Genomic DNA, 22,678 nt, shown 5'->3' on the forward strand with positions numbered 1-22,678 from the left:
TCCGCTTCCATCCAGGCTGGTCCTCCCGCCGATAAGGGGACTTCCCAGGGTGCAGGGAACTTTCCTTCTGCACAGCTCCCTCCCAGGGGCGCAGGTCCAGTCCTGATTCCTTTCTGTCTCTCTTTTTCTTTTTTCTTTTGTCCTGCCTGGTTATGTGGAGGTTTTCTGGCCCTTCCAGAAGTCTGAGGTCTTCTGCGAGCGTGCAGTAGGTGTTCTGTGAGAATCGTTTCACTTATAGATGTATTTCGTGTATATATTTGTTTACATACATTATATTTAAAATGTTCACTTGCTCTTGCGATACTCATCATTCGATCACACCTGTCTTTAGGCAGCTGAGCTGCTGAAGCCGGGGGGTGTGCTGGTGTATAGCACGTGCACTGTCACCCTAGCAGAAAACGAAGAACAGGTCGCCTGGGCCCTCAAGACGTTTCCTCACCTTCAGCTTCAGCACCAGGTGAGGGCCATTGCCATTGTCTCTGGGTGATCCGGTAAGTCGTGGGAACTTAAGCATGTTGATAAACACAGAGAGTGATATGAAGAGACGTGTCAAGTAAAACTTCTGAAACAAATCTTGTGGTACACAGGGTTTCTCTAATGAGAGCTGTTCCAGACAGGCCCCTAGAGGATTTTCACATCCTGACCCAGTTTTTCCAGGCCTTCACTCTCTACAGTTGTGTTAAAATGCCACAGAGCTCAGGGGGATTTTTGTTACATGTTTATTTGACTTGTGGCTCTTGTTCATGTTACTCAGAATTTTGTTTCTAAAACCCTTCCTCCACCCCTCAGTCCTGTAATTTTTCTGATAGGGCAAATGTTGAGCAGTTTTCTCATATCACACCAAAGCCCAAGAGGCTTTAATAACTGGGATATCAAAAGACTAGCCAAGGGGGGAAGATGGTTCAGGATTATTGCTTCCTTCTGGATTCTTATATAAGATAGGGAACATTTAAAAAGGTTTCTTGTACTTTATTTTACCTAGCACTGTCTTTCTGTTCTGGTTTTTATTAAAACTATATTTATGACTAGATTTTTTAGCCCGTGATGTTTGAGATTAGGTTTAAATCTGTGGTAATGCTCACATTCATTCAGATAAACTGAACATCTAATGTCAGTTTTTCCAGTACAGAATTCTAGTAAGTAATTGGAATATATAAACAGAAGGCAATCCAGAGATGGTTTCTAGACTCAGAAATTAAGATAAGTGCATTTAGATGAAAAGAAGACTTGAGAATTCACTTGAATTTGATGTGTGTGTATATACATATACACTCAGTATGTACCTAAAAGAGATGGAACTCCCCGCACACACACATGGGTTAATAAACGATAGGTTTTCAGATATAAACCTAAGAAAATATATCTTCAGTAACACAAACATTTGTGAAATAGTGACTTAAGTTAGGCTTATGCATCTTTTGTAGTAGTGGTTTGCACGGATCACTCAGTTCCTTATGATTCTGTATTCCTCTAAACTAATCGAGGCAGCTTTAGTTTTCTCATCTCCTTTAATATCCTAGTACATTTAAAAACAACAACAAAAAAAGAGGACTTTTATCATCCAATAGGTATGGGCCAGAGAGAGGCATCTTCAGATGCCCAAGAAGCTCCTGTCAGTTTTGGGGAGTCTGACAAAGAAAGCTGGGTTTTCACCTCCTGCTGTAACTGATAATAATGTTCCACTTGCTAAGTGCCCACTCTGTGCCAGGCCCGATACCACCTTACTTACTTAAGCCTCAGATCAGAGTATTTCACCTGTTTCGTAGATGAGGAAGCAGGTAAGGTAAGTTACTTTCCTAAAGCCACGCAGCTAAGCTGTGGCAGAGCTGTGATGTGAATCCACGTGCTTCGAAGTGTGGGGCCCCGGTCTCTTCTGCACGTCGTGGGCCTTGATAAGCGTAAGGGCCACCCTAGGGACTCAGTCATCAAGTGGCTGCATGTTACCACCCTCCCACTCTACTACCCGGAAAAGCAGCGTGTCCATTTCACAAAAATAAAAGGTATTTACTCATTTTTCTGTTTCTGGAATTGGTGGTAGGTACAGCTCAGTTTGTCCTTTTACGTAAATGGTACACAGGCACACTTCCCGACGTGAGGATGTTTGTCTGTGTTTATTTGTCTCTCCGAGCAGGACCCTCAGGTTGGAGGAGAAGGGATGCTGGGAGCCGGCCTGTCATCTGAACAACTGAAACGGCTGCAGCGATTCGATCCCTGCGTGGTGCCATCACAGGACACTGACACTGGTTCTCTCAGAGACGCCAGGATAGAAGACACGATTTGGCTCGCAAATAAGGATTGTATAGGCTTTTTCATTGCAAAATTTGTAAAATGCAAAAGCACCTAGGAGAAGGATCCTTAGAAAGTTCCAAACGTTTTACATGTTTTTTTTTTTTAAACCAAAAACTGTTGTCAGGCCACATGATTGATGCCGTGGTTGCTGAGGAAACAGAAAAGGCTGCCGGCTGTCCCCCCGGGAATCAAGAGACTGTACTTCACAGAGGCTGCCGGCTGTCCCCCCGAGAATCAAGAGACTGTACTTCACAGAGGCTGCCGGCTGTCCCCCCGGGAATCAAGAGACTGTACTTCACAGAGGAGGTGGCCGGGGGGTGGAGAGGGGGCACTTTGAGACTGTATCTTGTGTGTTTAAAATACTTTTCCTTTATGGATTTAGCAGAGTATAAAGAAAAGGAGATGCCTGAAGATGTCTGGAACATATTTTCATTTGGGGTCTTTGTTTTAATTCGTAAAGAATGCAAGTCATTTTTAATGTTAAAATCAGTGGATTTAACAAAAGGAATAAAATTAGCAGTATTTAATTTGGTTATAAAACACGTTTTCCGTTATTGAGTTCCTTCAGAATTCAGGGTGTGGGAACTGTAACTTATTTATCAAGTGCCAGGAACAGAGCTGGGGATTTTACGTGACTTTTTCTGTTTACTATTTGGTAAATCAACCCTCTTTCAAATGAATTCTGGACTACTCCCAGTGACAGTCTCCCTTCACTATGTTGACTTTTTTTTCTTCTGTCATATTTTAAACTAAAAACTAAAATGAATTTTTTTAGAATTCTGTAGATTAAAAATGAGACTGTCGCACAGTTCGGGTACCTTTTATCATCTAACGGAATACATGCAAGTTCTTCAAGATGTGATTGGTGAGAAAGCCATCTTGTGAGAGCTGGGAAGTGGCCGCTCTCAGCCAAGCCTTGGTGTTCTCCCTCTGAACAGAAGCGACTCCACAACACCTTCCCCAGGCCAAGCAGCTGTGACTACATCACAACGAAACAAGACCACTTCACCATCAAACCTGAAATCGCCCAGACTGCACAGGTGACCAAACATCACCCATGGTGGCCAGTATAAGTGGATGGCCTTTTTAAAATGAATTGTAACTGTAGCCTTGCTTTTCAGCCCACCTGCTTTTTAGGTAAAATATATTAAAATACCCAGCCATAGTTTAAAAGCTATCTCATGTCGTGTTAAATACATCTCTTTTGTTAATTCAAATCACCTCAACATTCCTGAGCCTCGGGCAGTTGCCTAACGGTTTTTTTTTTCCTTCGTAGGTCTCGGTCTCCGTTAGGAATTTCTTGCAACTTCCTTGGATCTGTGAAGAATGCTCATCTCACCTCGGATCAGGTGAGATCTTCAGAGGCCTCTCCTCTGAGGAAGCCTCTCTTGCACACCCTTCTCTGGGGCTGGTCGGGCATGTCTCTCTCTACACCCCTCGTACCTCTGTCTCCTCCTGTCACGGCACTTGACACATCACTGTAGTGTACGAGGCATGCCCTGGACCGCTGCCCCCAGGCTTGGGAACATTCCAGAGGCAGGACTGTGCTTTCTGTACAGCTTCAGAGCAGATCATTGTTACACGCTTATTGAACGAGGGAGAAACCCCGTCAAGCTCCCTAAGATTCAAACACGTGACTGACTGCTTTCCATCCCTCATTCTGCCTGATATCCAGTAGATGTCATCTGCCTAAAGAGAAACACTGTTCACCTGTGGTACTTCTGCTTCTAGGGCTCAGCATACTTCCTCGAACTTTCAATACGTTTTTGAAAAATACAAAAAATCCATCCCTTCTTATGCTCTGCAGAGCCTTAGGTGCTAGGCTGGGACGGAAATGGTAGGGAAGGAGCCTAGTAGCAAATGTGTGAAGTTTTGATTAGTACCAACAAATATCAAAATACAAGCAATACAGGCAAAACAGAAGAAAAATAATTTGCATATTGAAAACAGGACAAATAAAAAATATTGCTAAAATTCGTTTCTTTAACATAGACATTTTTCAGTGGGTTTCTTTCTTTCAAAAAAATAAAACAAATTGGAAAATAAAACACATTCAATCTTAAGGAACACAGACATTTAAGAAAAAATATGATAAAAGGACAAAAATCAGGGAAATGTGGAAGAGAATGAATATATTCTCTTTTAACATATTTAATGTTACCATAGTTATATCTGTGAAACAGAAGCATTTTAATTCAACAGTGAGTACGTTTTACTTCAAAACCGTATATCACATTTTAAACAGTAAAGTACAAACAGTTAAAAATATAACACAATTCAACAACTGACCCAGAGCCCTCTGATTGCCTGTTTTCTCCAACAGCATGACTCTTGACGCGTTAGTGAGATTATCCAGGGCTAGCAGCATCGTGTCACCGAGCAAAGGGCAAGGAATTACATTTGTCATCAGAAGGGATCTTCATTTTAGAAAGGAAAAGTACAGTTCAGCATCGGAGGCAAGAATTGCAGAACATATAGGATGAAGGTGGGAGAAAGTTGGCTTTGCCGTGCTCAGGCCTTCAGAGGCCTTTGACCTGCCGGAAGCTGTCACTTCTCAGATGTCGTGGGGAGATGACCACAACCCATCAGTGACGGGCAGCACCCCCCAGGGTGATGCGCCACACACGGGAAGTGCAGGTGAGTATTTTACATACTTTCAGCTGTAAGAATCATTCCTAAAATGGCACTTAATACGACTAATAGTAGACAGTGCAGAAGCCAGCTCTTTATTTGTTTGATATGAATGAATGACTTTAAACCAGGCTTGTTGAACAGTTCAGTGTAGCTGACAGTGAAGGTTTAACATGAACGCAGAGCAGACCATGTTAAAATGTGGCATTGTCCCAAAGTACAGAATAACTAAGACATCCTATGTTAGGCAGCACCTTTTTGTAACAGTAACTAAAATGAGCAGTAGAGAAAGAGCAGAGGAAAGGCTGAAATGGGTGTGACAAAAAAGAGAACTATTTGAAACATTTCCAGCATTTTCTAGGTTAACTACAACAATCATTCTACAACTGAGTCGGTTAAGATTAAACCTTTGCTGTGTGAAAAGACTAGAATTTTACATTCCACAAGTCAGTGAATATCCCATTGTCCTTGGGATTATTTCTTCAATTACATATTTAGTACACACCGTTTACACATATGCCCACTCTACAGTTTTCACTTATGGGTGCTCTAAGTACTGCAGTAGAGATTTTGCGGAATACTCTGATTTGGACTAATGTGTTTCACAGTAAAGTGAGAAACGAAGAGTCCAAGTCAAAATTTAAAAAATGGAATCCGTTAGCATGATTCTTTGAAAGGGATTAATGGTAGCAGCAAAAAAGATACATACCAGTTGTACTTCAAGAATTTACATATTCCAAAGTCATGAACTGGGATGAAACTTTGTATAGGAAAGGTCGGGGCTGGTGATCATCGATATGGTACCGTGATGGACAGTTGATGGGAAGTATTTTATAAAAGTAACTTTAATTGGAATACGGTTTCCCAATGATGTGAATATTTTACATCAAAAATTTATATATTATGACTACTGTTTTTATATTCAATAAATAAAGGTATGTCAACAGTACAGAGCTAATTAACAAAGAGATTGAAGGAAATGGTTCCTATATTAGCTGATAAAACACTATATATGTTAACTCATTTTTACAACTCTGAGTTTTCTTTGGGGGAGAGGAATAAGGAGTTAGATGTGAAACAGTTGTACTTATAAAGGTCCAAGAATATTTGGCAAGAACCTGGAATAATCAAAGAAGCGAAACAAAAAATAGCTTAACTTATTTAACAAAATAGTAATTTTTAATGTCCAGGTCTGAAGGTAGGCAATCAAGACAGGCGTTTTCCAGGGACAGACTTCAAGTGCCAGGTACTTGCACGCCTAATACTGTCTGTCTTACCTGTCCAGTCATAGCTGGACAGACGGACACTTAGGAGAGACAGAGGAGGTTTCAGGCTCAGCATGACCACCACCTCGTGGGCCGCGTTCGGCGGTGTCCCTGACGCAGGGCCACAGCATCTTCTGGCGTCCCCTCAGAGCAGGTGTCTGATGCAGGAAAACCTCCTCAACGTCTTGTTCACTTCAAGTCACCTCATTTTGCCCTGATTTCTTCCGAAGAGCAGAAGCTTTGGTTATAAGAAGCACTTGGAGATTGTGACGGACAGTGAAAGTGTCGGAGCGGGCAGCGGGGGGGACACAGCAGGCACGGCGGGCGAGGTGAGGAGATGGGGGAGTCGGGAGCATCTGTGTAAACGCTTCTCCCTCAGACGAGAGGTCGTCGGACATTTCCAGTGAAACACTCAGTCAGAGTGGCCCGTACGGTCCCTCTCCAGGAGCCAGCGGGGGGCAGCTCTCCAGGGCGTCTCCTCTGGCGGTGAGCGCCCTCCTGGGCCCTGACAGCTCGGCCCCGGGCTGGCTGCTGCAGTCGTCAGCGTGCACGCCCGTCACTGGCTCGTGCGCATGCGGCTCCCAGACCCCAGTGCTGTGACCTGAGACACTGGCTATGCAGGACGAGGCTGTCACACTCATCAGTGTGAACTGCACGGAGCGGAGCAACCCTTGGAGTTTGGTTATATTTCCCAGAATTTATGGTCACAATGATTAACGTACAGGGATGGTGAAACATTCAGAAATCAAACCTTTTCAAGTCAGGCGGTCACACGTATTTACAGTATGTACAGACTCTCTACTAGAACGGGAACAGGTGTCTAGACAACGTTATTACAAATTTCCTGAAGGTGGGCATTTCTAGTCCCTGTAATTCAGAAAGCAAATCTGCTGGCTTGGCATTAAGACTCTAAAATAGTGTGATCAAACTGATTGATTGATATATATATATATATATTATATATAATTATCATAAGAAGGTGTTTGCAGAAATAACATTTACAAACTGTCTATACAGTACACAATACTAGTACATAGAAAATAGATTCTGACTTTGATCCCCTATGTGTAAGGCAAGACAGTCTGTCCCCAAATTTAGTCAGTCAGCCAGAGGTACAAGCAAGAAACAGTGGTCCACGGATGAATATGCAAATCAGGTGCCTACATATTTCAAAATCGGGAGAATCAAGAAATTCCACGTTTTATGTGGGCCGATTGATTCTGGCCCGCTGGATACATCAACCACATTTTCGAAAACATCAGCTATGCTTCTTATAATCCTGATGCCACCTGGATGGCAACAGACGATATTGTTCAAGTGGCAGCGATCCTAGACAGATTTCAAAGTCCAGTAGACAACCAGAGGACTGCAGCCTTTCCAGGCGAATTTATATAGCACTTACTTACAAAAGGAAAAAAAAAAAGTATATTCTCTATTTCATGCTGTTGCTATCCAAGCAACAGCAGTACAAAATATACAAGACAGATCACATATGATTGCAATGTAGACCCCCAAGATTGAGTTGGAGGGTGGTGGTATTCAAGACTTGACCTACTTAAAAAACCAACGACACAAAAGGGCGAAAGTCACTGGCGGATGTAAACCTCCCTGTTCCAGTCCCCAGCCTCGTGCCGTCTCCTGGACACCCCTTCCCCCTCCCTGTCACAGTAGCGATCCTTGGATTTGTGGCGGCTCCACTGTTTGTCGCCCTCGTTGTGGTCCTGCTCTCGATCTGGGTCCCGCGAGCGGTGCCGGGACTCCCTGTGTCTGCGCTCCCCGCCCCCGTGGGGTTCCTCTCGGTGGCTGTGATCTCGGTGCGGGGCACAGTGGTCCGCGTGTTCGTGGGAATAATCTTCCTTGGGCTCCGCGTATGCGGAGTCGCGACTCTCCTGCGTTTCTGAATCCAAGGTCTCCTGCCTGGAGAGGCCTCGGCTGGCCCCGCTGCGATGGCTGTGGTGCTGGGGTTTCTTGACCGGGTCTGGGCAGGGTTCTTCTTCAGCTTGGGAGGCAGAACGGGCGGCAGCCATGCGATCGGTCCTCGGATCCCCTTGAGAACCCTGGAGGCGAAGGAGCAGACACAGGTCTCAGCCAAGGTCGGGGTCTGGGGAGCTGTCACGAAGGCCAGTCCATAGAAGTCTAGTCCCTTTTCAAAGTCTCTAACGTGCTGAAATGAAATCTCACCTAGCTTGGTCGCTTAATGTGTTCGATAACATCCCGTAGCATTTATATTGTGTTGGACTTTCTGTTAATCTGTAAGCGCCTAGAACAGCACACAGAGTAACTTTATTTTTTTAAATGAATGAATGAAGGAGGGAGGGCATTCTTTTATATGTTCTCTTGTGGTTCAAATATAGATACAGGTGCCTGAGATCTGTCTACACATGGGTGGACACTTAACCACCTCTGCTCGAATACAGGTGGGAAGATTAAAAGTTCGTAGGATGTTGGCTTTAAGGGAAAAAAAATGATAAAATGTCAAATGCTTAAGTGGCACTTAATATGAGACCAGCAGTGTTATGAGACAGTCGCGTATACTGACTGATTAAATACAACAACCCTGTAAGCCAGTCTCATGAGAAAAGTCACATGACAGCCCCACGAGGTAGGGTCATTGGTATTCCTGAGGCAAAGGGCAGGTAAGGATTTTATCCAAGGTTAAACCCCTGGGAAGGGGTGGAGAGGGAATTGAACCCAGGTAGTCTGAGTCCACAGTCTGTGCTGCCGGCCACATAGAAAGTTCCTCTATCCTGGCCCTACCAGAATATGGGGAGAGCGGATTTTACAGTTTATATACAGTAAGTCCCCTACATACAGACCTTCAGGTTGTGAACTTTCAAAGATGCAAACATAGCTTCGCATGTAGAATCACGTAAGTTAGATCATTTGTCTGGCGTACATTGTCATGTGCGTGCATCCTCTACAAGTGGTTGTGCTTTTGTGTTCTTTACTGTACCGTATAGAGTACGGTAGTACAGTATCTTTATTTCAAGCCCAGGATGGTCGGAAGCGAGCGTAAAAGCAGTGGTGACCTAGCGGGTACTACTGTCCTTTTCAAGGGACTGTACTGTAAGGTTAAAAATGTTTTATCTTTTGTTTGTTTTTTCTGTATTATTTGTGTGCAAGGTATGATAAACCTGTCACGGTACAGTACTATATAGCCGATTGGGTTAGTGGGTAGCCTAGGCTAACTTTGCTGGACTTAGGAATGCATTCTCGGAACGGAACTCGTTCGATATGGGGGACTTACGGTACTTCACAGGATGCTGTTTACACTCCTCCTCTTACAGGTGCCTGGCTCACGCTGGAGACACTTAAGGGACTCGGTGTTCCACCTCATTCTGGACAGGGCTGCCCGACTGGAACGAGCACCGCCCCGGAGCCCGGGACCCCAGTGACGCGAGCGCCCCTCACCTGTGAGCTGGGGACCAGAGCGGGGCTGATGGGCAGGGTCGAGGTGGCCAAGGTACGGCTGAGGAGAGGGTTGGGGAGGCTGCTGCTGGGAGGGTGGGTGGCCTTCCAGTAGGCCTCCAGGTAGTCGGCAAGGTGCTCACAGGCGTCCTCGAGCTGGTTCTCATCCAGAATCACATCGAACAGCTCCTGCAGGGGCAGACAGTGCAGACGGCATGCTGACAGCAGCCAGGGCCCGCCCGGCGCCTCCCCGCACGCGCGGAGCAAGGAGGGCGCCCGAGAGCTGCACGCCGCGTCCCTGCCCGAGGCAACGGGCTCCTCCTTCCTCCTCGCCTTGGCGGGCCATCCGCTAAGGTCAGGTTATGCGCGTCTGGCCTCAGGTCGCTGTGGAGGACACGGCTGCTTCGCCGTGTGAATGACCAGGAAGTGAGCAGGTGTGATAACAGTTGTTAGGGCCACCAGAGAAAAGTGGCCCACACTGAAAAAAGGAACTGATCCTATGCTAGGGGAGAGACATAGAAAAGAAAATGAGACTATAAGCCAAACACACAGTACAGGAAGAAGCCTGTCTTTGACAGAGACTATGAAAAGCTGAACCTTGGAAATGACTGAGGTGAGGTGAAGACGTGAGGAAGCCGAAGCCTCTCATGATTTGATGTGGTCCAGACTGCAAAACAGTTCAGAGTTCCTATAAATGTTAACGTACTCCCAGTAATTACACGTGGATCTGATCATAGTTCATAAGGCTTCTGAGATACCTTCATTTTAAAAAAGCCAGAAGCATACGGTCCCAAAGCGTGGTATGCAGAGCAAGGGATTCGAGGTAGGAATGTGTTCAGGGGTCAGAATCTGGTTACTGAGTGGTTTAGAAATGGTCTCAGATCAATTTCTTAGATGGTGATGAAGAGCCAGCAACTTGCTCCCTGATTAGAAGTGAATAATAAACCAACCCCAAACAGAGCCGTCTTTTAAACCAAAGTTTTTAAACAACGATTGTGTTTCATTTAAGATAGTACTGAGGTGTTAGATTAACAAAGCGAGGTCACCACGGAACACACCGTAGCCGTTCGTAAGCCACGACCATGACCTAGACAAGTGCTTGTGCTCGTGGTAAGAGGTAGACTGTTCCCGTCTTTGGGAGGAAACCCACTGTTAATGGGCAGGGTTCTCTCCCTGGACAGGCGTTTACCTGTCCGTCTGGTTTTTGTTAACAGAATGTGGGTCTGAAGCCTTCAAGTGGATTATACTGCAGAGAGAGACTTACCGGAGGGCACTGAGCCAGCTTATCTGCTGCTACCATCTGAACATTGAGGTGTTTAGCTTGAGATTTCCCTCGAGATTTTATTAACCTTTGTAAAACCTGTAAAAGATGAGATTCTTAAACTGGGGTCTCTGCACTCAGGTAAACAACAAGGTTCATTATTCATTCCTTTCTCTGGGGTCTTTTGCATACAGCACTAATGGTTTACAAATAGACTGAGCTAGAAAACAGAATCTTCAAGATGATCAGCAAAATTAACACGTTAACATAAATCTCAGTCGCAAGCTTCAAAAATCACCAGCGTGGAGATTTTTATGAGTCTTGTCTTTTTTCAAGGCTAGCAGTTCTCAAACTTTGTCTCATGATTTATGTGTTTAAAACCTTTGGAGAACTCCCAAGAGCTTTTTATGTGAACTGTAATAGTTACATATTAGAAATTAAAACTGAAAAATTCATTTAAGAATGACCAGTAAACCTCTTATATGTTAACATGTCACACATTCTGATAAAAATAGCTAAATTATTTGCAGGTTTCTCTAATGCCTGGCTTCACAGAAGATGATAGCTGATGTTCCCTGCTTCTACATTTAATCTGCCACAGTATATTGTTTGAAACAGGCAAAGAAAATCCACTCCCCTATAGATACGTAATTCAGAAAAGGAGTATTTTAGTAGCCTTTTCAGATAATTGTGGATATCTTTCTTTGATACTACAGTAAACAAGTGGTAGCTTTTTAAAGACTAGCTCTCATGTGAAATCTAAACCCCTATCAATCAATGAACTTTTCTTACTCTGTTACATTAAATTCCATTGATCTGTCCTGAAATTTGAAGGACATGTCTGTCAGTTGTTCTTTCCAATAAAAATGGTGTTCCAGGATGAAAGTGGCTACTTTGGTTTATGACTTGAAGAATCACACTGGTACCTGCCCTCAAGATAACAAACAGACTTCGAGTACGTAGCTAAAGAACTTGAAGTGTACTTCCCATTTCGTTACATAGAATATTAAAAAGGTTTGTACTGAAGAGTCAAAATTTAAGCATTTTTACTACTTCATCAGGACATTCTTAAGTGAAACTGGGTTGTGTGTGTTTTTTTTTAACCTGGGAGTGCATGGGGAGGGAGAATGCCACAGCTGCTACTGCTACTGTGGTCTTGATTCCTGCTTAGACATCACCCACCACTGCTTCTGCACCATTGGTGCAAAGGTCAAACCAGTGAAAAAGGGGGAGGATGTCTGAGTATTAGATAATGCTTAGATAATAATCATGGAAATGGTTCTGACCTCATGGACCCTCTAAAAGTGTTTCAGAACCTCCCCCACCAGGAATCTATGGACCACACTTTGGGAATCACTCTCCTAAGCCATGAAACTCATCATCATGCTCGCTTATATGAATCTTAACAATTCTCGGCTACCACATCTCTCTTCAGACCCTTTGTGATGGATAAAGACACAGCCAGTTTATAATTGGAAAGCAGACTATAAATACACATTTTAGTAAAGTTCCATTACAGAGCGAACAGTAACAACCCTACTTACCTTAGGAGAAGAAATCTTGACATACACTATAATAGGGGCCAGAGAGGTTTTACTAAGTTGTGCTGGATGATTAATAGTATCTGCATCAAGGACCACCAGTTGCAGTGTTCTTGCAAGTTCAAAAATCCTTTCAATTTCACTCTGAACTTCCGCTGTAAAAGGTTAAGCAGAGTTTGATTACTTGACATACAGCATTTTTAGACCAGATTGAGACAAAGTAAAACAGTACTCAGGTAGGTGAGGTTGATGTCTACAGGTAAGAGAGCTGGTAACAGGTATCCTTTGGAGAGAGCCGTTCCTTCACAATACCTCTAGCATTTAGGGAATTCCTCTCTCAACCAGACATCTAACAAACACAGTGTGAGAGTCAACGTTTCTGGCTCTCTGTGCTGACGTGGTTTTGGTGCTATAAAACTTCATTAAGTCATTTCACTAAAGTGTTGTGAAATAGAAACTTGAAGAGAGGTCTTCCCTGTGTTTGTTTCTGACCACTCTAGCCTAGCACCCACCACCAGCCTTCCTGTCACGCTTATCTGTGTTTATATGCCACCTATTGGTACGCCTTCTGGAGATGATTGATAGAGTCTAGAGATGCTTATTACCAAGCCGAACTACAACAGAAAACTGGAGAGATTTTAAGAGTGTCTACAACAAACTTGTCCAAAAACACGCTTCTCATATTTCCCACCAACAACAGAACAGCCCTGTAACATTCATGCTTTAAAAGGGCAGTTATATATTAGAGACAGCATTACAGAAATACAAACTATATAAACATCCAAAAATCTATGTGAATGCCAAAGAAATTTTATGCATTTCATCTGCTTCTCCATTTCGGTACCACTGCTGTCCAGTATGGTAGCCACAACCCTCATATGCCTGTGGAGCACCTGAAATGTAGCACTTGTGAATGAATGAATAAATTTTTGAAATTTAATTTAAATAAGTTAAATAGCCAGAAACTACTTTACTAGACATCATAGGTCTATAAAGCATAATATGTATTTTACAGTGCCCACTGCAGTCGTGAAGGGCCAATTCCATGAGATTCCTAGACCTACAGAATACCATTTCATTCCTCTTACGCATTTGCATCCATGCAGAAGATGCCTGGAGATAATTTTAACTAGTACATTATTCCAGAAAAGGCAAGTCACTATTGTCTGCCTCAAAGTATGTTATGACTAGAGTCCTTTCATTCAACCTGGCTGTCTTTAAAATCAGGGCCCAAACCACTTGAGATACTGGCTTTAAAATAATATTTGGTCACATTACCACCCATGACATAGTTTTGCTAAAAGAAAAAAAAAAAAAACCGTTACGCTTCTGGAGCTATCAGTTTATAAGAAATACAGGGAACAGACAATTATATATAAACTACGCCAGTGTAATGCAGTTAGCAAAATTCACTCTCTGAAAACCCTGTAGAATAAGTGACCCAGTTTCTTCAAAAAATTACAAGGAAATAAAAAAGATATATGGAAAACTAGATTAAGAGATTTAAGGACCTAGGAAACATTTGCAATGTATGGACTTTATTTGGATCCTGATTCAAACAGTAATTTATATATTTATAATGCATAAAGTGAATATAATGCATATAAGTGAATAAAATGTTTATATATAGAATGCTTATATATATAAAATGTATGTGTGTATATGTATAATACATGACAGTTGGGAAATGATACATGGCTGAGTGGCAACCTGATGGTATTAGGGATGTACTGTTAAGGTCTATCGATAATGGCATCATGGTTTAAATAAAAAGGGTCTTCAATGTTTAGAAATACATACTGAAACATTTACAGATAACATCATATGATGTCTGGGATTAGCTTCAAAATAATGGAGAGACAGGAGAGGAAGGCAGGGGGAAGACTGGAAATGAAACCAGACTGGCCATGAATAGATGATAGTTGAAACTAGGTGATGAGTACCTGAGGTTTCCTAGAACATTCTTTACTTCATATATATTGGAATTCCCTTAAACAACAGTTTTAGAAATAAAAGTGGCCTTTTGATCATTTCTTTCACAATAGAGGAGTTCTAAAACATTACTGACACTCTTATTTGCTCTCTTTTCTCGTGCTCTTTAAAATTTTATTCCAATATAACCTTGCTTCTTTGTGCCCTATAAATGTTTTCACAGCCACTGATCCCCAACAGTCAAGTTCCGATCTAAGTTAGTATTTATTGTAAGCATTAAGAAATTTGATTGGTCCACAGCCAACACCACACTCAATGGAAATGCTGAAAGCTTTTCCTCTGAGATCAGGAACGACACAGGGATGCCCACTCTCACCACTTCTTTCAACATAGTATTGAAAGTCCGAGCCAGAGCAGTTTGGCAAGAAACAAAAGGCATATAAATTGGAAAGGAAGTAAAACTTTCACTGTTTGTAGATGACATGATAGTATATACAGAAAACTCTTAAAGATTCCACCAAAAGACCGTTAGAACTAATAAACGAATTCAGTAAAGTTGCAGGATACAAAATTAGCTTACAAAAATCTGTTGCATTCCTATACACTAATAATGAACTATCAGAAAGAGGAAGTAAGAAAACAATCCCATTTACAGTTGCATCAAAAAGAATACCTAGGAATAAATAAAACCAAGGAGGTGAAAGACCTGTACTCTGAAAACTGTAAGACACCGATGAAAGAAACTGAAGACACAAATAAATAGATATTCCGTGCTCATGGATTGGAAGAATTATATTGTCAAAATGTCCATACTACCCAAGTGATCTACAGATTTATTGCAATCCCTATCGAAAATCTAATGGCATTTTTCACAGATACAGAACAATCCTAAAATTTGTATGGAATCACAAAAGACCCCAAACAGCCAAAGCAATCTTGAGAAAGAACAAAGCTGGAGGAATCATGCTTCCTGACTTCAAACTATATCACAAAACTATAATAAAACAGTATGGTACTGGCGTTAAAAACAGATCCATAGACCAGTGGAACAGACTAGAAGAGCCCAGAAGTAAACCCATGCGTATATGGTCAATTAATTTATGACAAAGGAGCCAAGAACATACAGTGGGGAAAAGGACAGTCTCTTCAATAATTGTGCTGGGTGAAAACGACAGCCATGTGCGTAAGAGTGAAACTGGACCACTATCTTACACCATACACGAAAATCAGCTCAAAATGGATTAAAGGCTTAAATGTATATCCCGAAACCATAAAACTCCTAAAAAAAAACAAAGGTGGTAAGTTCCTTGACGTTTGTCTTGGCAATGCTTTTTTGGATTTGACACCAAAAGCAAACACAAGAAAACCCAAAGTAAACAAGTGAGACTACATCAAACTAAAAAGCTTCTGCACAGCAAAGGAAACCATCAACAAAATGAAAAGGCAACCTGCCAAATGGGAGAAAATATTTGCAAATCATATATACAGGCATACATCAGAGATATTGCAGGTTTGGTTCCAGACTGCCACAATAAAGCAAGTCACATGAACTTTTTGGTTTCCCAGTGCATATAAAAGTTATGTTTACACTAAATTGTAGTTTATTAAGTGTGCAAAAGCATTATGTCTTATAAAATCCATGTACATAATTAAAAAATACTTGATTGCTAAAAAATGCTAACCATCATCTGACCCTTCAGAGAGTCATAGTAGTAATGAAGATCACTGATCACAGATCACCATAGCAAATATAATGAAAAAGTTTGAAATATTGTGAGAATAACCAGAATGTAACACAAAAACACGAAGCGAGCAATGTTAGAAAAATGGTGCCAATAGACTTGCTCAAGGCAGGGTTGCCACAAACCTTCAATTTGTGAAAAACACAATATCTGCAAAGTGCAATAAAGTGAAAAGCACAGTAAAATGAGGCATGCTTGTATAGGATGAGTTAATTTCCAAAATATATAAAGAACTCTTACAGCTTAATAGCAAAAACCAAACAGTCCAATTAACAAATGGGAAGAAGACCTGAATAGACATTTTTCCAAAGACGACATACAGATGGCTGACAGGTATATGAAAAGGCGCTCAACATCCCTAACCATCAGGGAAATGCAAATCAAAACCCCAATGAGATATCACCTCACACCTGTTAGGATGGCTATCATCAAAAAGATAATAAGTGCTGTGGTGATAATGTGGAGAAAAGGGAACCCTCCTGCACTGTTGGTGGGAATGTGAACTGGTGCTGTCACTATGGAAAATGATATGGAGGTTCCTCCAAAAATTAAAAATAGAGCTACCATGTGATCCAGTGATAGAATCTTGACTGAAATGTGGAATTGGAGGAAAAAAAAAAAAAGCATAGGTAAAAAGAACAGATTGGGGGTAGCCAGAGGTGGGAAGTGGGGGGTGGGTGAGGGTGGCCAAAAGTACAAATAAGTCCCACGGATGTGACGCACAGCGTGGTGACTATAGTTACTAATACTGTATATTTGAAAGTTGCTAAGAGAGTGGATCTTAGGAGTTCTCCTCACAAGAAGACTCGTAACTGTTTGTACATAAACTTGTAACTAGACTTTCTGTGATCATAACACAATATATACATGGGTCAAGTCATGTTGTATACCTGAAATAATCTAATGGTATATGTCAGGAATGTCTCAATAAAAAGAAATTTGATCACAAAGATTTTCATCCATGTACTCAGTTAAATAACAGTTAATCACACAGAGTCCCACACCTTAAAAAAACTTCATTTTTCTTAGCGGTTTCAGTACTATGAAAAAAAAAGATTATAAATGTAGTACTTGTTCATGGCATAAAATCTGAGTAACAGATAAACATAAAAGAAAATAATCCATTATCTTATTATGTATCCAAAAATTACTATCAACATGTCAATTTCTTAATATATGTATCATGTATATATGTGTATATATATGCATATATTTATATCTTCTAGTATTCTTACATATACAAATATCTTAACACTTTTTAAATTAAGGGGGGAAATGAGATATTCATTTAAAAATTTAAAGGAGATTTTTTTCAGAATCCCAGTGTAACATATTAGTAAGTAAACCTTAAAATAAGATGACCAATGAATTATGAAGAAATACTTTTAACTTCCAAGTAAAAATGATGCTTCAAAAAGAAATGTACCCGTACTAGTAGTTTTTCTTTGACAGAGTACATCACGCTTAGAATTTATTTCAAAAAAGAAATGTCAAAGACAGCTGATGTTCATTTCTGAAACTGAAAAGCCTTATTCACCTGTCCAAATCCCAATCGCTTAACAGCCATTGAATTAAAACTGGTGCTGATACTATGGAAAACAGTATGTAGGTTCCTCAAAAAGCTAAAAACAGAGTTGCCATATGATCCTGCAGTCCAACTCCTGGGGATATACACAGACAAAACTATAATTCAAAAAGAGACATGCGCCTCTATGTACATAGCAGCACTACTCACAATAGCCAAGACATGAAAACAACCTAAATGCCCATCGACAGATGAATGGCTAAAGAAGATGTGGTACATATATACAATGGAATACTACTCAGCCATAAACAAGAATGAAATAATGCCATTTGCAGCAACATGGATGGACCCAGCCATCATCATACTAAGTGAAGTGAGTCAGAAAGAGAAAGATACCATATGATATCACTTACATGTGGAATCTAAAATATGACACAAATGAACTTTTCTAGGAAACAAATGGACTCACAGAACGGACTTGCGGTTGCCAAGGGGGAGGGGGGTGGGGGAGGGAAGGACTGGGAGTTTGGGATTAGCAGATGCAAACTAGTATATATAGGATGGATAAACAACAAGGTCCTCCCGTATAGCACAGGGAACCGTATTCAATATCCTGTGATAAACCATAATGGAAAAGAATATAAAAAAATGTACATATATGTATAACTGAATCACTTTGCTATACAGCAGAAATTAACACAACATTGTTAAATCAGCTGTACTTCAATTAAAAGAAAAAACTCAGAGCTCAGAAACAATCATCATGTTTTCTGGAAGACGAGAAAGAAGGGAAGTGCGTTCGTTTGGAAAGACATTTCTATAATTGAACAATACTGTAAAAACAGAGGCGGTTGTTACACTTTGTAGCTAGCGTTGGACGACATCCAAGCGGTCATTCGAGAATTAATAAGACTTGCGATGGCTCTGGTATCAGTGATGTGATGGTAATTCCAATGCCATTTCATAATCACTAAGCACAGAATTCTAATTTTGACAAGTTCCTTACTTATCCTAAAAAACGAAATCTGTAAAGCCCCCTCTAAGCCTCTTTTCCTTTCCCCAGGCCCAGGGAGGTCTGCCTCTGGGCACCCAGTCCCAGGCACCAAAGTGGCTTCCTCACTTCATAGAGTGTGTGATCCTTGGGTGACAGGCTTCATTTCTTGGAGCCCCCTAAGTGTTCTTTTTTGGAAAATGGAAATGAGGACTAAGTGTATCAACGTGCAAAGCATTTATTGTGGTGCCTGGCCCAGAGTAAATACTTAATAAATGTCAAGTATTGCTTTGTGCCTACCTCTGTTAACATTTATTGCATTGTATTTTGATGATATGATTGAAAACTTTTCCAACAGGCAGTGAACTGATAGAACACTGGCAACAGTACATAATTACTTCCATTCCTTCCCTCAGTACAGTGTCTGGTACATGCTTGGCACTCAAAAACTGTGTTGAAAGAATGAGTTAAAAAGGCAAAGAAAAAATATAATCATTTAATATATATATATAATGTAACATTTTTTTTTGCCTTTTTAATTGACTATATACGTATTAGGTAGAAGCTGCTGTTGTAGAAAAAAATTCATTAAATAAATCTTCAAAAACATGAATAATGAATTTGACTGTCAAAATATATTTAGATGAAGAACTCCCTTTGGGTAGAAATATTGCTATAGCTGGGCCATTGGAGCAATCTTGTGGAATAAAAAGTGCTAATTTATTAAGACAGACATAGCTACGCTGGTAATGGATAGGTCACGAGGAGGGAAGAAATGAGATTCAAAAGATCAATAGTCCCGGGCTTCCCTGGTGGCGCAGTGGTTGAGAATCTGCCTGCCAATGCAGGAGACACGGGTTCGAGCCCTGGTCTGGGAGGATCCCACATGCCGCGGAGCAACTGAGCCCGTGAGCCACAATTGCTGAGCCTGCGCATCTGGAGCCTGTGCTCCGCAGCAAGAGAGGCCGCGATAGTGAGAGGCCCGCGCACCGCGATGAAGAGTGGCCCCCGCTTGCCACAAGTAGAGAAAGCCCTCGCACAGAAACGAAGACCCAACACAGCCATAAATAAAATAAATAAATTAATTAAAAAAAAAAAAAAAGATCAATAGTCCCGTAAATTCCACATCGATTCGCAAGGCTAGTTTTAGAGTCTATCATCCGCCCTTCATTCTCCATAAATTATTTTTTCCTCTTCCGCAGAGAAGGCAGAGATGTAATTAGCATCACGACACTGCTCAGTGGACAAAATCCTGGAGTGGTTGGTAGTCAGGACACCCAGGGTCTAGCCTTAGCTTTATTCGTTAGTAGGTGCCTTACCCACACTACACAGATCCCTTCACTTCCTATGGCTCTCAGATCCTTCACTGAACAGTGATGGGCTTGAACAAGATCGGTAGTTCTCAAACTCTGGCATATGGTAGAATCACCAGGCGGGCTTGTTAAACCAGAGATTGTAGGGTCCCACCTCCAGAGTTCCTGATTTTATAGTTTGGATGGGGCCTGAGAATGTTCAGTCTTCACTGATGCCCCCATGATGCTGATGCTGTTGATTTGGAGACCACACCTGAGAAGCAAATAAGGGGTGCTCTCTCTGGTGTGTCATCCCCGTTCCACAGTCCCTGGTGCTACCAACATAAGTGATGAACTTTTCTTTAATCGACGCTTCTGTTGAGATAACTGCAGGTTCACAAGCAGTTGTAAGAGATAACAGAGAACCCTGTGCTCTTTACCCAGTTTTCCTCAATGGGAACATCTTGCAAAACTGTAGTGCGATATCACAACAAGGATATTAATATTAATACAATCCACCCATCTTATTCAGATTTCCCCAGTTTTATGTACTCACGTGTGTGTGTGTGTGTGTGTGTGTGTGTGTGTGTGTGTGTGTGTGTGTACTGAGCTCTATGCAGTTTTATCACGTGTAGGTTCCTGTATCCATCACCACAATTTAGAGACAGAACAGTTCCATCAGGACAAGGTGAAAGAGACAGTCTTTAACAAATTATCTCAGCTGACTCCTCAATTGGACTAACATTTACCAAGTTGTAAACATTATTATCTGACCACTTAGTTGCTAATATACAAAGTAAATGCCTTCCCCTGCTCCCTGTGTGTTATCTGTCAGTTACAACTGTTGCCATGTGCATGGCTAAATCTAGCTTCACTTCCTTTACTCTCTTATTTGCTGATATTTTCCCACTTTCGGTACATAGTTTTTGCTATTGTGTGACACAAATAGATCCCACAACCACACAGTTGTGTACAAATGGGTGCAAAGATGTAGCATAGTTTCCTAAATTGATTTGTCCCTGGAAAATTGCTTGGGGTAAAACCAAGCCACAATTTGCAGACAGTATAAAGTTGGGCAGATTAAAGAAACTCTGAGGTGAATTATTTTATAAAGCAATAATTAAGTATCTGAGTTTATTAGTTTTAAAAGTTTGGATTTGGAATTGGCAAATAACTGTATTACCAGGCCCTTTACTATTTTAATTTAAATAATATTTTTGCTTCTAAGACTATAATGTAATTTATGTGCATAGCTAATGTAGATATTTTAAGTTATGATGCTTGACCAATATTTCAACTGAGAAAAAAGGTGAGAAGTTTTATGAGCCCATATAAAGCCATCCACACAGGCAAAGAAGTCCTGTACCACTCCAAAAACCTGAGTATGTACTTAAAGCTACAAAATTTTCAGGTTTTTTTTTCTTCATGTCACACAGTGGTACATTAGCATAATCAACTGCAAATGCAACATACTATACTTTTGTTTATGCAGTGAAAGTTTTCTAAAATCTCATGTATAAAGCAAATTTTTACCTATCAAGTTATATCTTCAATATACAGGATCTTTCATCCTATCAAATTATATCTTCAATATACAGGATCTTTCATCCTTTCATAAAAGAAATAATTGCTGTAATTGATCTCGTCTATTAAATTTGAGGTAAATTTTCTCAAATTTAATTTTTTACTAAATGTATACAAGAAAACGATGCTTTTGAAGTAAACTCCCCGGGACTTCCCTGGTGGTCCAGTAAGACTCTGTGCTCCCAACGCAGGGGGCCCGGGTTCCATCCCTGGTTGGGGAACTAGATCCCGTGTGCCGAAACTCAGAGGTCACGTGTCACAACTCAGAGCTCGCATGCCACAACTAAGAAGTCCACATGCTGCAACTAAGATCCTGCGTGCTGCAACTAAGACCTGGGGCAGCCAAAACAAGTAAATATTAAAATAAAAAATAAACTCCCCCAGTTTGCCCCTACCTGCCCTTGGGTTGAAAGAACTTCCAGGATAATAAGTAATGCTTGAAAGAAGAAGTTCTTAGCAGTTGTTTCTGCCCCCAAACTCAGTGTCTGGTTTACCTTTCCTCCAGCATACACTTTCCAGCAGTTCACAAACACTGGAACATAAGCACTGCTTTAATTTGACTTAGATCTTTGAAATGCTAATACTCTTTAAAAATAAAGCAACATTGCAGAGAACTTATTGTGCAGACTGAGGAATATATGCTACATAGAAACTGGTTTAAAGGGTAAGAAAAACTGACTTCAATAAAAGCAAAGATTGGAGTGTTGGTACTTTAATACAGACAGTTTATCCTCTTATGGGGCAATATAGCAGCAATAATTCTCTTCTCCCCCAACTTTAATATATCCTTAATGTCAGCAAAACTACAGCTTAAAAGAATACCACAATAGAGAATAACTTGTTTTCCCTGGAGAAAATACAGATTTGTGATGTACAACAAACACTGAATGCAAAGCCATTTTCCAAGTTTGCATAAACACAGAGGACAGAAAATCAAGGTGTTGTGCGTTCGGGGAGAGAGGCAGTGTCAAGGTGTGACTACCCACTTATCACATATTTTTTTACTAAGCACCTACTTTGTGCCAGTCAGTGTGGGATGTACCAGGGAAGCAATAATGAGCCAAAAGAGATCCAATCTCTGCGCTCACAGGGCTTATCATCGAGTGGGGGAGACAGGCATCAATAATGCACTCACACAGTGAGGGTACCATGGTGGCCCTTCCCGTGATTCAAAGGGGGAGTCAGGAGAGGAGGGAACAGCAGGTGCAAAGGCTCCG

The 22,678-nt window shown here is 41.3% G+C and overlaps 2 protein-coding genes and 1 long non-coding RNA gene across 6 annotated transcripts in view; 2 read left to right on the forward strand and 1 right to left on the reverse strand.

Moving 5' to 3' along the window:
- NSUN6 (NOP2/Sun RNA methyltransferase 6) overlaps positions 1-2,989 on the forward strand; it is a 75,952-nt gene extending 72,963 nt beyond the window's left edge. Inside the window, exons 10-11 of one of the 2 annotated variants that reach the window (XM_059915260.1) lie at positions 332-457; positions 2,132-2,989. In XM_059915260.1, the coding sequence (XP_059771243.1) occupies positions 332-457; positions 2,132-2,344 (339 nt within the window). In that variant the 3' untranslated portion in view covers positions 2,345-2,989. The remainder of the gene's footprint in view (positions 1-331; positions 458-2,131) is intronic. The other variant, XM_059915261.1, reaches the window with a different exon arrangement.
- A 574-nt stretch (positions 2,990-3,563) lies between these two features.
- LOC132356849 (uncharacterized) lies at positions 3,564-11,262 on the forward strand. 2 transcript variants are annotated; one of them, XR_009500127.1, is made up of 4 exons: positions 3,564-3,638; positions 4,613-4,926; positions 9,473-9,598; positions 10,808-11,262. It is a non-coding gene; the product is annotated as an uncharacterized LOC132356849 (long non-coding RNA). The 2 variants fall into 2 exon arrangements; XR_009500126.1 differs by lacking the exon at positions 10,808-11,262 and having other exon boundaries at positions 9,473-10,675.
- Positions 7,675-22,678, reverse strand: part of CACNB2 (calcium voltage-gated channel auxiliary subunit beta 2) — a 146,478-nt gene continuing 131,474 nt past the window's right edge. For both annotated transcript variants that reach the window (XM_059909959.1, XM_059909968.1), the window contains exons 10-13: positions 12,399-12,550; positions 10,858-10,953; positions 9,597-9,782; positions 7,675-8,242 (exon numbers count right to left, since the gene is read on the reverse strand). In XM_059909959.1, coding sequence (XP_059765942.1) covers positions 7,772-8,242; positions 9,597-9,782; positions 10,858-10,953; positions 12,399-12,550 — 905 coding nt within the window. In that variant the 3' untranslated portion in view covers positions 7,675-7,771. The remainder of the gene's footprint in view (positions 8,243-9,596; positions 9,783-10,857; positions 10,954-12,398; positions 12,551-22,678) is intronic.

The sequence above is a fragment of the Balaenoptera ricei genome, chromosome 2, assembly GCF_028023285.1.
Source record: "Balaenoptera ricei isolate mBalRic1 chromosome 2, mBalRic1.hap2, whole genome shotgun sequence".
NCBI classification, from domain to species: Eukaryota; Metazoa; Chordata; class Mammalia; order Artiodactyla; family Balaenopteridae; genus Balaenoptera; species Balaenoptera ricei.